The sequence below is a fragment of the Protopterus annectens genome, chromosome 1.part0 (assembly GCF_019279795.1).
Source record: "Protopterus annectens isolate FY-2018-M chromosome 1.part0, PAN1.0, whole genome shotgun sequence".
NCBI lineage: Eukaryota > Metazoa > Chordata > Ceratodontiformes > Protopteridae > Protopterus > Protopterus annectens.
The window spans coordinates 300016213-300029766 of record NC_056725.1 but is presented as its reverse complement, the minus strand read 5'-3'; the positions used below and the strand labels follow the sequence as shown (position 1 = coordinate 300029766).

The window sequence follows — 13554 nt, the reverse complement described above, 5'->3', positions numbered from 1 at the left end:
CAAAGAAGACGCTTGGTGGCAGCAGTGAGGAGCCAATCGTCTAGGTAAATAAACACCTGAATTCCCTGAAGCCTCAGGTGAGCCGCTATGACTGCCATAACCTTGGTGAACACCCTGGGGGCTGTGGTGAGACTGAAGGGTAGGGCTCTAAACTGGAAATGACTGGCTCCCAACCGGAAGCGAAGGAATCTCCTGGAGCTTCTGTGAATTTTGATATGGTAATAAGCATCCTGGAGGTCAATACAGCACATCCAGTCGCATTCTCGGAGATGAGGTAGAATGGACCGCAGGGTGACCATCCGGAATTTCTGCTTGGCTACAATCAGGTAAAGGGCTAACAGGTCTAATATGGGCCTGAGGTCCCCCGACTTTTTTGGCACTAAAAATAATCTAGAGTAAACACCTAATTTGGACTGATCTGGGGGGACCGGTTAGATGGCTCAATTGTGAAGCAGCTTTGAAATCTCTTGCGCTGCTGCCTCCATTTGAGTGGGTGGAATATCCAGGAGGCACTTTGATTGGATGGGAGGGGTAACAAACAGGATGGAGCAGCATCTGGATATTATTTGAAGCACCCAACAGTCCTCTGTAATGGACTCCCATGGCATACAGGGACCCTCTTCAGTGGGACTCTCTGAAGAGGGCTTGTGAGTCGCGGGGGGGTTCCACAATGGGATCCACCTGGGGGTCTTCTAGCACGAGCTGTCGTTGGGAGAAGCTGAATGGAGTCGTGACCAAATCCATGGGAGCCTGGGCAGAGTCCATGGAAACAGGCCGGGGTCTCGATCCTTGGAAGCGAAAACCTCTCCACCATGTTGAATGCCGATGGAGAGTGCACCTCCTTGGCAACCAATACAGAGGAAGCTCTCCCTGGCTCCGCAGTGAGGATCGGGGCAGAGGCCAAGGTAGCCAGTGTTATGAAGGAATGGCTCGGATCCAACAATGTCGGAGCCAAAGACACCTCCATTCTCTCACATCCGACTCCTCGTTCTTGGCCCCCGAGAGTTGCTCGGATCCAAACAGGTCTGATCTGAGGAACTTAAGGTAATCGCCGGCGTCGAGGCTGGAGGAACCGTCGGTGCCAAACCTCCAGCTCAGATCCATAAACCCCGAAACCGCAGGCAGGATCAGGGAAGTAGAAACTGGATGGAAGAAGGGCATGGAGATCCTCTCTCTGGCTGGAAAGGGGCCTGGCAAGACTCCCATTAGGATTTGGGTCCGAATGAACCACCTCATCATCCTGTCCATATCTAACTCCAACAAACTCTGAGTCGAGCCCGAGGAGACGACCGACTTGGATCTGGCTGGTCGGTACGACGACCTCGATGAAGGCCTCGAGTCCAAGGGCTCATTGGCTCTGGGGAGAACCTCAGGGAGTGGTGCCAAGGAGAAGCATTTTTGAGACAAATGAATTCCACCAGTTAGGAAACTCCATTCACTTGCTGTAGTATTAAAAAAAAAAAAAAAAAACAGCCCTTTACAGCTAGTGTTTTCAGCTACATTCTTACTATGTCAGCTGATGTGGAAGGGGGCTGTCCTTGGTGGTTCTACAGCTGTGACACTTTTCCATCCTATCTCCAATTCTATAATTTTTTTCTGAAGATTCAACATTTGTACATGCCCACTACAGGCACACACAACGATATCATGCACCACATTAGAAAACCATGTCTACTCCACATAACATCATATAAATATCCAACTGCCAGACTTAAAGGCAGCTCCAAAAGGAACCACCTGATGAAGGGACTATCAGGACATACAGAAAGACAATTAAGACATTTTAATTAGGATCTTGTCATAGATGAACTGATACATAAATCGTACATCTGTCAAAGCTGATATCAAGGACCCTTCCCACTTTGAACGCAGGTGACAATATAGTTACTGACCTGTAATTTCCAAGTCTAGAGACTGCCACTTTTTTGCAGAAGACAATGTATGACTGCTTTGAGAGGTTAGGTACTATGGACTGTAACAAGTAGCAGGTTCAGGCATCATATTCAGAAACTTTCTAGTGACACATTTTGATCAAAAGCCAAATCGTTAGAGCAACACAAAAGATCTGGTTAGCACAGAGACTACAAAAGCCCTATTACTCAAGTGTTTAACATCAGAATGTATGGATACCCGCAGTATAAGCGTCACTAAGGCTGGAGATATTTCTGAACTGTACTGAGGTGCTACCTCACTGTAGAAGTCTTCTGCAGTCAGATCTAATACTCAAAACATCATAAACTTACTTCAGTCCTAAAAATGGAACTTCGGCAAAGTGCAGACAACAAAAAAAGTACAATTCGAAAGTAAGGGGATACTTTTCCAGTTATCTGAAGATCTTTTATATATTACAAATTTAAAGTTTGCTGACTCTCTTCTAAATCTGAAAGAACGGGTATGGATCTGCTATAATGGCATAATAACAAGTACTTAACAAAATAAGTGCTGAACTTACCAGTACACAACATCGAGTGGCGCAAAGAACTTCTTCTGTATTAGATCTGCAAAGTACCGCTCTGTTTCTCTGCAGGCAGTTCCATTCCCAATTACTACAGTGCTGCAACTTTATTAAAAATAAACAAGTCACATTAACTGAACTTTAGTAGTCTTGTTTATTTTTCTGTCTTTGTAAAACAGAATTATTCAAACTTACAACACAGTTTTGTACAACATGAAACTAGATAAAACGACACACATTTTACAACAGTAAACTGATAATACAAATCACAAACATTATCCATCTACAGAAGTGAAAAATCTGTAACCAAAAAGCAATATAAAGGATATGTGTGAAACAATCCTAATTAGTAAGGTAGGCATGAAGCACAGAAGGTGTCTGCACACAACTTTTTTTTGCTAAATGTTTTAAGATTTTAAAATAAACAACATAGAAATACATAATAAGAAATTACATATGCAGAAACCAGATATAAACAATTGTAAACAAACAAAAAACAAAACAACTATTCATAATGAGTCTACCCATTAATCTAATAAACCAGAACTGTTATATAACAACTTTCTAAATAGAAAAAAAAATCAACTTGTCTTCTTGTTCAGCAGTCTCTTAAGTTTAATCCACAAATTTAATGCAGAGTTCTGTCTAGTGGTTCTTTCTTTGATTGCTAAAATCTCCATCTGACAAATTTCAGTTGCAATGTTGTAAAATTCTTTCAGTGTGGGGGCTTGTATGACTTTTCCAGTTTCTTGTTATCACTTTTCTTGCAATTGTTAAGTGAGACCAAAGAACAGGGAAATCAATTTTCTTAACACATGAAGAAACAGAGGTATTAAAAAATTATTTATATGAAAATTATCGTTGAAAAGAGCTTGCAAGAAAGAATTATTATTATTCCAGAAAGTTACATTCACAGATCATATGTTGCCAATTAGCTATGATATTTAGATTACATCTCCAGCAACCATTTTTTCCCAGTTATTTCCATTTTGTGTGGTGTAATAAAAGCTTTATGCATGAATTTCTAGGAGAATAATTTCCATCTTAGTGATCTCATGGTTTGAAAAGAAGATGTGAGTATTATTTTTTTCTCAGATTCACTTGGAGAATAGTCATTTACTGCTATAAAAAATCCCAATAATTATCTTGGCAAATATGTGTTTTAATTTTGATAATTTTATACATTTTAGATAAACAATTTCTCTCAGGATTATTGTGAATTGATAATATCAAGTATTTGATAAGCTTTGGGATCTCCTTTTTAATAGAATCTTGCAACAAGGATAATCTTTCTATAGCAAATCTGCAGTTTTGTAAATCTATCCATAACTCTTGTTTATGTTGAATTTATTTAATATAAAATCAAGCAAGTACATATTTTCTTTTTTCATTAATTGAAACCAAAATATTGTTTTTCTTTAAATATGTCCATTGTAAATGTGTTGAAAGTACTGATATTATTTTGTGTATGTGCGATTGGAAAGATTAAGAAGATCCAAGCCCTGTATTCAGGTTCCCTAAAAGCAAGATTTTTAAAAGTAGTGAGTATCACTGTAATGCATGATAAATTTGTTGTTGCATTTTGAAATTCTAGTAAACGCTTCTTTAATAACCAAATGAAAGTATCATTGTTTATTTTATTATACGAATTGTAATTTGAGTATTCTCCATGATTATGTACCTTTGTATGTATTTCCACTTGGCAAAATAATTTTTATTAGCCCAAAATATAACTATGTATAACAGTTAAGGTGGAATATGTTTCACTATTAGGTATGCCTATTCCTCTATTGGACCAACTGCATGGATGATGTTTAATTGCTAATCTATGTCTATTGGGATACCAAAGAAATTCAAGTATCAGAGTATTACATTCTTTTATGTATTGATTTGGAATAGGGAGAGCTAAAGACTGAACTATGTATAATATTTTAGGTAATATGGCCATTTTTATAATTATATATCTTTTTTCTGATGTATAAAACAATTTATTCCAGTAGTTTGTACTTTTTTTGATGTTTTCCAAAATGTTACTAAAATTTATTCTGATTATATTCTTAATATTTTAGTTAAATCTATTCCAAGATGTTTTATTTTATCATCAGCAGCTAGATATTTAGAATATTGCGGTATGTTAGTAGGGTTAGAATTAATACATAAAATATTTGTTTTATCCTCATTAAATGTAAGACTTGATTTAGATGGAAACTTTGTGATAGCCTTAAATAAGAAACTGAGTGTATTTTTATTATCAGTTAATGTTAGTAAAGTATCACCTGACCTGCAAACAAAAGCATTTTGGAATTTAAATTATGTCCAAATTCAACTCCTTTAATGTCTGGGTTTTATCTTGTATAATTTGCAAAAGGTTCCATAACTAAGGTGAATAATAATGGGGAAAGGGGGCAACCTTGTTTTGTACCTTTATTAACTAGAATTGTGTCAAATATAAGAGCCTGTTTATGTAGGCCAAAGGGTTCTCATATAATTTAGTTATGAGGTATAGAAAATCTATTGGAAAATCACATTCCCGTAATACTAGCGAGAGATAGTCACAACTGACTGTATTGAACGCACTATTAATATCTAAACTTACCAATGTTAGTTGATCTTTTATTTTGTTGGCATAATCAGTTATCATTAGGATTCTTTTGATATTATCAAATGTATTCCTGTGTTTAACAAAGTCAGTTTGATTTTTGTTAATTAAATGTGGTAGGAATTGTTGATGCCTATTTGCTAAGATGGACTTGAATAATTTATAATCAACATTTAGTAAAAATATAGGTCTATAGGATATACATTCTGTTGGGTCTTTATCAGATTTCAAAATTGGGGAGACTAGTGTATATTTCCACAAAGGATGAATAATCATTAAGTTTTTAACTGATTGAAATTTATGCAATAAGATTTTAAAATAATTTCTAGACCTTAACTTATATATTTCTGATACTATCCCATCATTTCCTGGGGTTTTATTGTTTTTTTAATTTATTTATTTGGGTTGTAAGTTCCATCACAGATATAGGTTTATTAATTATTTTTAGATGCTAGATGTTAGTCTATAATTTGTACGTTTGTTAATAATTTTTTAAATTGCTTCTTTTAAGTCCATTTTTTGATTGAATTGATTAATTTTAATATAATGTGTTCTTAACTCATTTAGTATGTCTTCTACTGTTGTAACTTTTTTCTTTTTATTCTCACTATATATCTCTTTGATATAATTTAATTATCATTTTTGTTCTAGATGCTATTCTACTTACATTTTGGGGGGGTTTGAATAATTAATTTTATTTTCTCCACATTTATTTTGCTTTTATGATTCAGAATTTCTAAATATTTATTTTGTAAATCATTTACTGTGTACAAAGATGTTTTTATTATTATTCTTTCCCTTTTTTGGTGTTCAAGTTTTAACTCCTTATCCCAATGTTTCCTTTTCTGTGAATACCAATTTATGATTCTCCCATAAAGATCAGATTTGAGAGCATCCCAGATATATGTTATTGATACGTCTTTTCTGTTACTGAATTCTAGATATATTTGTATCTCTATCAAAAAACTCTTTAAAGTCCTTCATATTCATGATATAAGCCGGTATTCTTTTGAAATGTGCATAATTATTATATGTCAGAAAAAGATCAAATAATATGGCATTATGTCTGAAAATGGGCATGAAGTCATTTTAACTTGATCTAAATATGTGACTAAGTCATTAAAGATAAGAACTCTATCAATCAGTGATTGCGTACCAAACCTATTTGAAAAACGAGTAAAATGAAGAGAATCTAACTAAAAACTGCTTAGTCTCTTTAATGCTAAATCAATTTATAAAGTTTTTTAATGCTTTTGCAGGTGCTGATATTTTGGGTTTTTCCTTTGTATTGGTGTCCTCTTCGTTTAGTATACAATTAAAGTACCTTTGGAGTGTTTAAGTATTTGGTCTAAGTGGTTTTTGGCTGTTTTCACTCCTAAAGCAGGAATCCAGTACAAATTTACTAATTTAATTTAATTTTCTTATTAATTAAGATATTAACCAGACAGAACATACCCTTAACATCAATACATGTACTTAATATATGTGGCTATAGGTAATGTATTTTTCGACAAAACAACTACTCCTCTTTTTTGGCTGAACTGAGAGCCAGCTATTACTGTATATTGTTTATTGATCCTATCTAAATCTTTTGTTAATAGATTTGTTTCCTGAACAAAAAATGACCTGTGGAAAAATAAGTTAAAAAAATGTATAAAAACTAGCTCTTTGACAACTATTTACCCATTTATACTGAGTGATAGACACTTTAGAACAACCATTTATTAGAGACTACCTGTTAAATTATGTATGCTTTGTGTTCAATTTCTGATTTGAATGACATGTAATTCTAATAAACCACTAGAAGTAAACATGTAACTTATTAATGAAAAAGTAAAATGTTTAAAATTAATGTTAAAAAGAAAAAGTTTATCTGTAGGCACAACATAAGAACATTCAAAACAAGAACTGTATTACATAATAAATTTCTAACTCACCTAACCCCCATGGAGTAAACAACTCCAGACTTAAGACAATACAGCCATCCAAGTCTTACTTTCTAAGAAGCAGAATAAGTTCATCCTTGCCATTCAGAACCGAAGATTTGTGTACATGCTTCACTCGAAATAGCAGTTAAAAATGTTTTGGCTATGGTTAATTAATTCTCCTGTATGGTTTCCCCTTAAGATATCATATTTCATAACAACTATTATAAGTATTTTCAAATGACATCATCTTGAATAATAAACAATTAGTTTGTGAACTGCATGAGTAGAAAAGCAGTAGCAAATTTTTTTTATGTAGTTCTTATCGTTAAAAATAAGGCAAGAAAAGCCTATACACCATTATTATATGTGGCCATGTTGTACAGTTTCACAAAACATGACTGGGTAAATATTACATTATTTCCTATTATATGATGGGAATATGTAATGTTAATATGTTTAACATTGACATTACTTTTAAACTAACCCAGTGTAATCAAACAGTTTTGCCAAAATGGACAGCTACAGTTATTATATTTTCAGATAATACTGTGAAGTAATGATCTATCTAAATATACTGAGTCAACATAAACTGAATACAGGTGAAGAGCACACATGGACATCTAAAGTCTTATTCAATTACAGATATACATTCACACTGTGCGTGCACTGTCCACTGAGCAAGCAGATTTGTGCCTCTGTAATCATTGGTAACAATGGTAAATAAAATGAGGTTCTAAAATTATCCAAATAACGTGAGTTATTTGAATAGTTCAGATACTCAATGTATTTTCCCCTCCCTTTCCCATTCTCTCCCTCTCCTCCTCCTTTAAAAAGTTACCTGTACTTACAGGAAAATTCTGTTACAAATGAAATCAGCATACATATTAGTTTCCCAGTAGCTGGGAATTACGTTTTGCCAAATATTTCCATGTCTGGCTATGCATCTGTATTTTAGTGTGGCTTCAACAGAGATCTCATATCTTGAGTGATATAGTCATGTATTAGGGGATTTCATTAAAAGCTTAAGCAATTTTTGTTACAAAGTTTAGTTTGTCACTGACTTTAAAGGTGGATTATTTCAGGTCCTTAGCAAACATTATGTCTCTATGCAGTTACCTAGCAGATAAGGTTTTTAACCCTGGTTGGTAACAGACACTGTAATGCAAAATATCTAAATTCACATTCATTTTGAAATGTTTAATATCATTGTTTTAATTCCCTTTCTGTTAGAGTCTACTAAATTACTTTTATGCAAGTTAATTTTGTCTGTTTATACCCAACTGCCAATTTTTATACTATGGCATTTTACATTTCAAAACAGTACACTTGTTTACTAAAGCACAATTGTTAATAGTTTTAAAATGTGAAGCCATAAATATACCTTACTAAACATGAACAATTCCAACCATTTTCCTTCTTCCCTTACTCCCCTCCTTCTGCTTGCACTTTTCTTTCTTCTTTTTAACCCTCTCCTCCCTCTCTCTTCCCCCCTCTTTTTAGATATTAAACCTTTTATGAGAAAAACAAAATGTACAGGTAATTGCTAAGTACTCAAGTGATCCTCCATATATGGCAGAATGGCCATTTTTTATGAGAATTTACTTATAGGTAGTTACCAGGCATGCAGTCTAAATGCTCACTTAGGAACCTAGTTCAAACTCTCCTGTGCCCTAGAGGACTGCCTGATTAAATGACTTGCTCTGAGTGACACAGCAAGTGAATTAAAGGGGAGGGAATCAAACCCTGTTCTACAGGCAACAGTTTATTCACAGTTCAGAGTGTAGACCCTCTGAGCTAATTACTGAACTAGTAAACGAGAATGTAGACATTGACCCCATTAGCTCTTTCATAGTAAGCAAGCATTCTCCCATTTCAGCTAATTATCCTCATATCCATCTGACTGGTTAATATATTCTACTTATCGAGTGCAGCAGCAGAATTTGGAGTATAGCAGTTAGAACTGTGCTATACCCCTAAATATGTCATATAACCACTTTTAAACCATCTGCCTTAATTCAAAATTGATGCTTGTTATAAGGGTAGCCTAGTGTAATATGTCCTTTAGGTTCACGCAAATGACTTGAATAATGGTTATGGGTGAGGGACAGAGACATGCTATGCGCTGTCCTGGCTAAGTGAATACAATCAGTCAGTGGAAATTATAAAGGAAATGTGTATGATAGTGAATTAAAGTTTCTTCACTGAAATTTGATCAAAATGTGATCAATTCAAATATTAAACAGTTAAAATGATTAGTAAAACAGAATGTACTTTTGTTGCTATAGTTTGTCACACTTAAGTATTGAGCATACAAGCTTGTTTTGTAGTTCTATCTGATACTAAAATACTCAAATATAAGAGGAGCAGTACATTACTGACAATTGCACCAGTATCACATTCCTCACTGCTACCTTTTTAACAGGATAATTAAATCAGATTTATAATAATAATGAGATCTAAATAAATACATATTTAGTGATAAAAATGAAAATATAAGCAAAATGAGGAAATTTATATGATGAACTGTATAGAATAACAACTCCATATATTAATAATTCTTTCTGTTATACAGTGTAAAGCATACAATTCAGTCGTAGGAGAGTCCTTAAATGCATCTTACATAATATGCTTGAATTCAAGTGGGAATCTGATAGGTTTTAACATCTCAAAAATAAATTATGTCGTAAAAAGAATATACCAAGCCCAGGTTGTCTATGTTTATATAAAATGCATGCTGACTTCAATGTCCACATTCACTACAACAGCTCAAATATCACGTAAGCCACAATGACTTGAGGTACCGCTGAAGTTTTCTGATATGGAGCTAAGCTAGAGGCAGCATAGCAATGGTGGAAGTCAAACCAGAGGACCCTGATAAAGTCCCTGGTTGCGATGAAGCCAAAGGATGAAGAGACTGTATAAAAAGCAATTAGAGAAAGAGTGCCTTGGGGGAAGGCTGAGATACCAGCATGGGAATGGTCTGAATCCTGCAACTGAGAAAAATGTGATCGTGAGAAGGAACCAAGACTGATTTTTGAAAGTTTATAGTGAACCCCAGACTTTGCAGCAGGGAAACAGTAAACTGGTGGTCCTGAAGTAGAAGCTCGGGGGATGTGGCTGAATGAGCACATAATCCAAATAAGGAAAGATCTGAAACACCTTTCATCCTGCAAAAGGCAAAGACAGCAGCAAGGCATTTGGTGAATACCCTTGGGGCAGTAGAGAGGCCAAAGGGCAAAGCAGAGAACTGAACCCTTCCTGGGCAGGAAGCACAAATTGAATGGTGCCCTAGACCAAAAGAGTATGAAGCACTTCTGGAAAGAGAGGAAGCTGTTCCTGAGGAGGTTGAGGGATTCCCAGAAAGGAAGGGAGAGATTTCCACACCATGAAATACCCCTGGATGATGATGACTCCTGTGTGATCCTTAACCAATCTAGAAGGGACATGGAAAGATAAAGTGAACCTAGCTGAGGGAAAAAGGAAGCAAATTGTCACATGGGACCTGATGTGTCCTGAAACAAAGGTTTGTGAGAAACAGGAGTCTGACTAGACTTAGCAGGAGACACGCATCTAGAACCCATTTTACCTCTGGGTGGAGGGCAAGACCATCTGCAAATAAAAGCAGATTTGGAAGAGTAATTAATTTGAAACTTAGGGACAGGAGAAACAAAAATATGTTTCAACTCCTGTAAGGGTTTGCTCTTATGCTGGAAGGATTTAAAAAGATCAGCAGAAGAGTCAAAAAGATTATTACCAAGAGGATAATCCAATAGTTTGTCCTTAATGTCATCGGGTAAAGCCTGAAGATGAAGCAAAGAGCAACACCTCAGAACACAGCCAAATGCAGCAGCCCTAGAAGAAGCATCAGCTGCATCATGAATGCACTTAATGGCATGGTGAACCACTTAAGAGGTAGCACCCAACAAGAAAAAAGGGATGAAATCTTCCCTTCAGAGTTAGGAAGGTCAGAGACTACTTGAGAAACCAGAGAAAGAAGGGCTAAAATATACATAGTCACATGGGTCTAAAAAGCCAGGGTGGCAGCAGTATGAACTTTTTGCCCAGCTGTTCCATAGCCCTACTATCCTTGTCTGAAGAAAGCAACTTAGTAGAAGGCAACAGCTGGGATGGTTTGTCAGAGGACAGACACAACACAGAAGGATCAGCAGGAGGACATTTGTACAGAAATTTACAATCATCAGGCACCCTGCAAAATCTGTCAGGTTTCTTGGGACTGGAGGTAGAGAATCAGAGGCCACAAAAGCTGCTAAAATGGTACCCAGAAAGGCAGCCAAAACTAGAGGAACAGCTGAAGGTTTGGGAGATGCCATCTGGAGAAATTTATAATACCTCTTCTGGATATCATAAACCTGAGAACAATCCCACTTGAAGAATTCCATCATACATGAAATAGTGTCCCCAAAACTGAGTTCTTTTAAAGGAAAATCTGACTGAATCCTTTTCCTCAGACCGATAGTCCAAAGGGGCATGGATTTGAGAAGAGTATGCCAAGAACTCTTCCCTAGAATCCAGATCTTCATCAGACAACTCTTATTCCCCTAGGTCTCTTAAGAGGAGTAGAAGACCAAGGAGGGGTAGGCACAAAGACCCCTTGAGGTGATTTTAAAGCTATTAAAGCATTAAACAACCCTTAATAACATCCTGCCATTCGTGTTGGGGATCTCTTAACTATAGGGGAAATATGCTTGTTTTTTTGTTTCTTTTTCTGGAGGGCATTTGCACGAAAAACCTCAGAAGATTTGGACCCTTGCCTGAACTCCACATGCATAGTAAGAATCTCCTCTCATACTAAAATCTGCGGAATCCCTCTCAGTCCCTCAGATATAATCAGCTGATGTTCCCCCTCAATGTCTGGAGTAAACGTTTGAAAAGCCTCAGAGGACATGCAGGAAGTTGGATCCATGCTGCTCTCTGATGGGGTCAAGGCAGAGGAATGTGAAGCAACAACTGGATGATCCTCAGGGCTTTCACCAGCCTCAGGAGAGACCTCCAGGGAAGGCTGGACAGCAGCCCCATCAGACTTGAGCTTTTTGGCCTTTTTCTTAGCTTGCTGCTGACCCTTGGGACAAGAAGACTCCGCTATAGAATCTTGTGCCAACAACTGTAGACATCAGCTTTCCAGGTAAATAGACAAGGAGGAGATGCAACTACATAGGGTCTTGGGGATAAATGATTGGCAGATAAAACACAGAGTACAGTCATGAGAAGCAAAGCAGAAAAGTTACTATTTACAACAATCTTTATGGGTATCGGCCTCCCACACTGACAATTTCCCTTTCTGGGTGACATGTAGACCAACAATACTAAAATAAATAGAAGATCAGGAAGAACCTCAACAGGGTACTTATCTGAAAACAGCTTGGCAACCAACACAGAAGAAGAGCATTCAGACAGATGTTCAATAATGGTGTTCAGACTGGCAGCAAAGAAGTCCTGAGGTATGTGCATCTATACATCACGTGTATGCCCTTACACCTTGTGCAGGGAGCAAACATGTGATGTACAATGCCTGTAAACACTAAAGGTTTTCGTATACTGGCAGGACATTGGGCTAACCTTGGAAGGAGATCCCTTATGTAAGGAATACAGTGATATGGAGGGCATCACAAATTTGTGTGCAACTGTTATCTCCCAATACTGAAGGCTCCTCAAAATAAATTCAAAGGCAATTTGTTACAATGGAACCACACACATTTACAACAAACACTCAGTTTTCAGAAAAAGTGTAAGTCTAAGAGTAATTAAGCCACTCAGAGAGCATCTTCCACCACCACCAATTTACAAGATCACTAAAATGCAGTTTTAAATTTTTTTTCTTCCTCACAGCATTTGCGATTTTATCATAGTACAATGGCAATTACAGGCATTAAACAAAGTTAAGCAAAGCTACGTGCATCCACACTTTGCAAAATGCATCAATTAAACTCTCACAAACTAAGTGAACAATACCAGTATTTCAAATGTGCTTCACTGTTTCTGTCTCTTTCTCATAGTAAAAGGGAGAAAGAGCTGTGGTTCAAAGCTTCAGAGCTAAAATACTTGCTACCACCACAATTATTCTGAAGGAAAACAATATGGATGGTGGGAAGAGTTCCAACATTCAGTATATTTCACCACTACAGAGCTAAAGCAAGATCTCTGCCTAAGTAAAGTTTGCAAATAAAACACCATAATCCATCAACACAACTTTTAAACGAAGCAAAATGAAAGTGAATTAGCCATCTGTGACAACAGAACAGTATTCTTTCATAAATGTTTTTAAATTTTCAGAGAAATGGGTAATACAAATCTTATTCAAGAGCAAAAGCTCAACACAACAGTTTCTGCAAAAAAACTCGGTGAAAACTTGTTGCACACAAACCCTCCCTTACAAATTAACCAAAAGTCTATTTATTTTGTAATCATATTTAAAGCAGCTGGCTGAAAAAAAATCAGCTGTATTCTGGGACATGAAGAATAATACTAGTACTTCAGTTCTCAGAGGCTGGCCATGAGTAAGAGTGAGCAGAAGTGCCAGGCAATCATCTGCTGTTTTATTAGGGAGTGACAAA

General features: G+C 36.3%; 1 protein-coding gene across 1 annotated transcript in view; it reads right to left on the bottom strand.

Moving 5' to 3' along the window:
• The window catches only part of SRBD1 (S1 RNA binding domain 1), a 2028107-nt gene that overhangs the window by 1240841 nt on the left and 773712 nt on the right, over positions 1-13554 (bottom strand). Inside the window, exon 14 of the mRNA XM_044059932.1 lies at positions 2453-2560. Within this exon, the coding sequence (XP_043915867.1) occupies positions 2453-2560 (108 nt within the window). The remainder of the gene's footprint in view (positions 1-2452; positions 2561-13554) is intronic.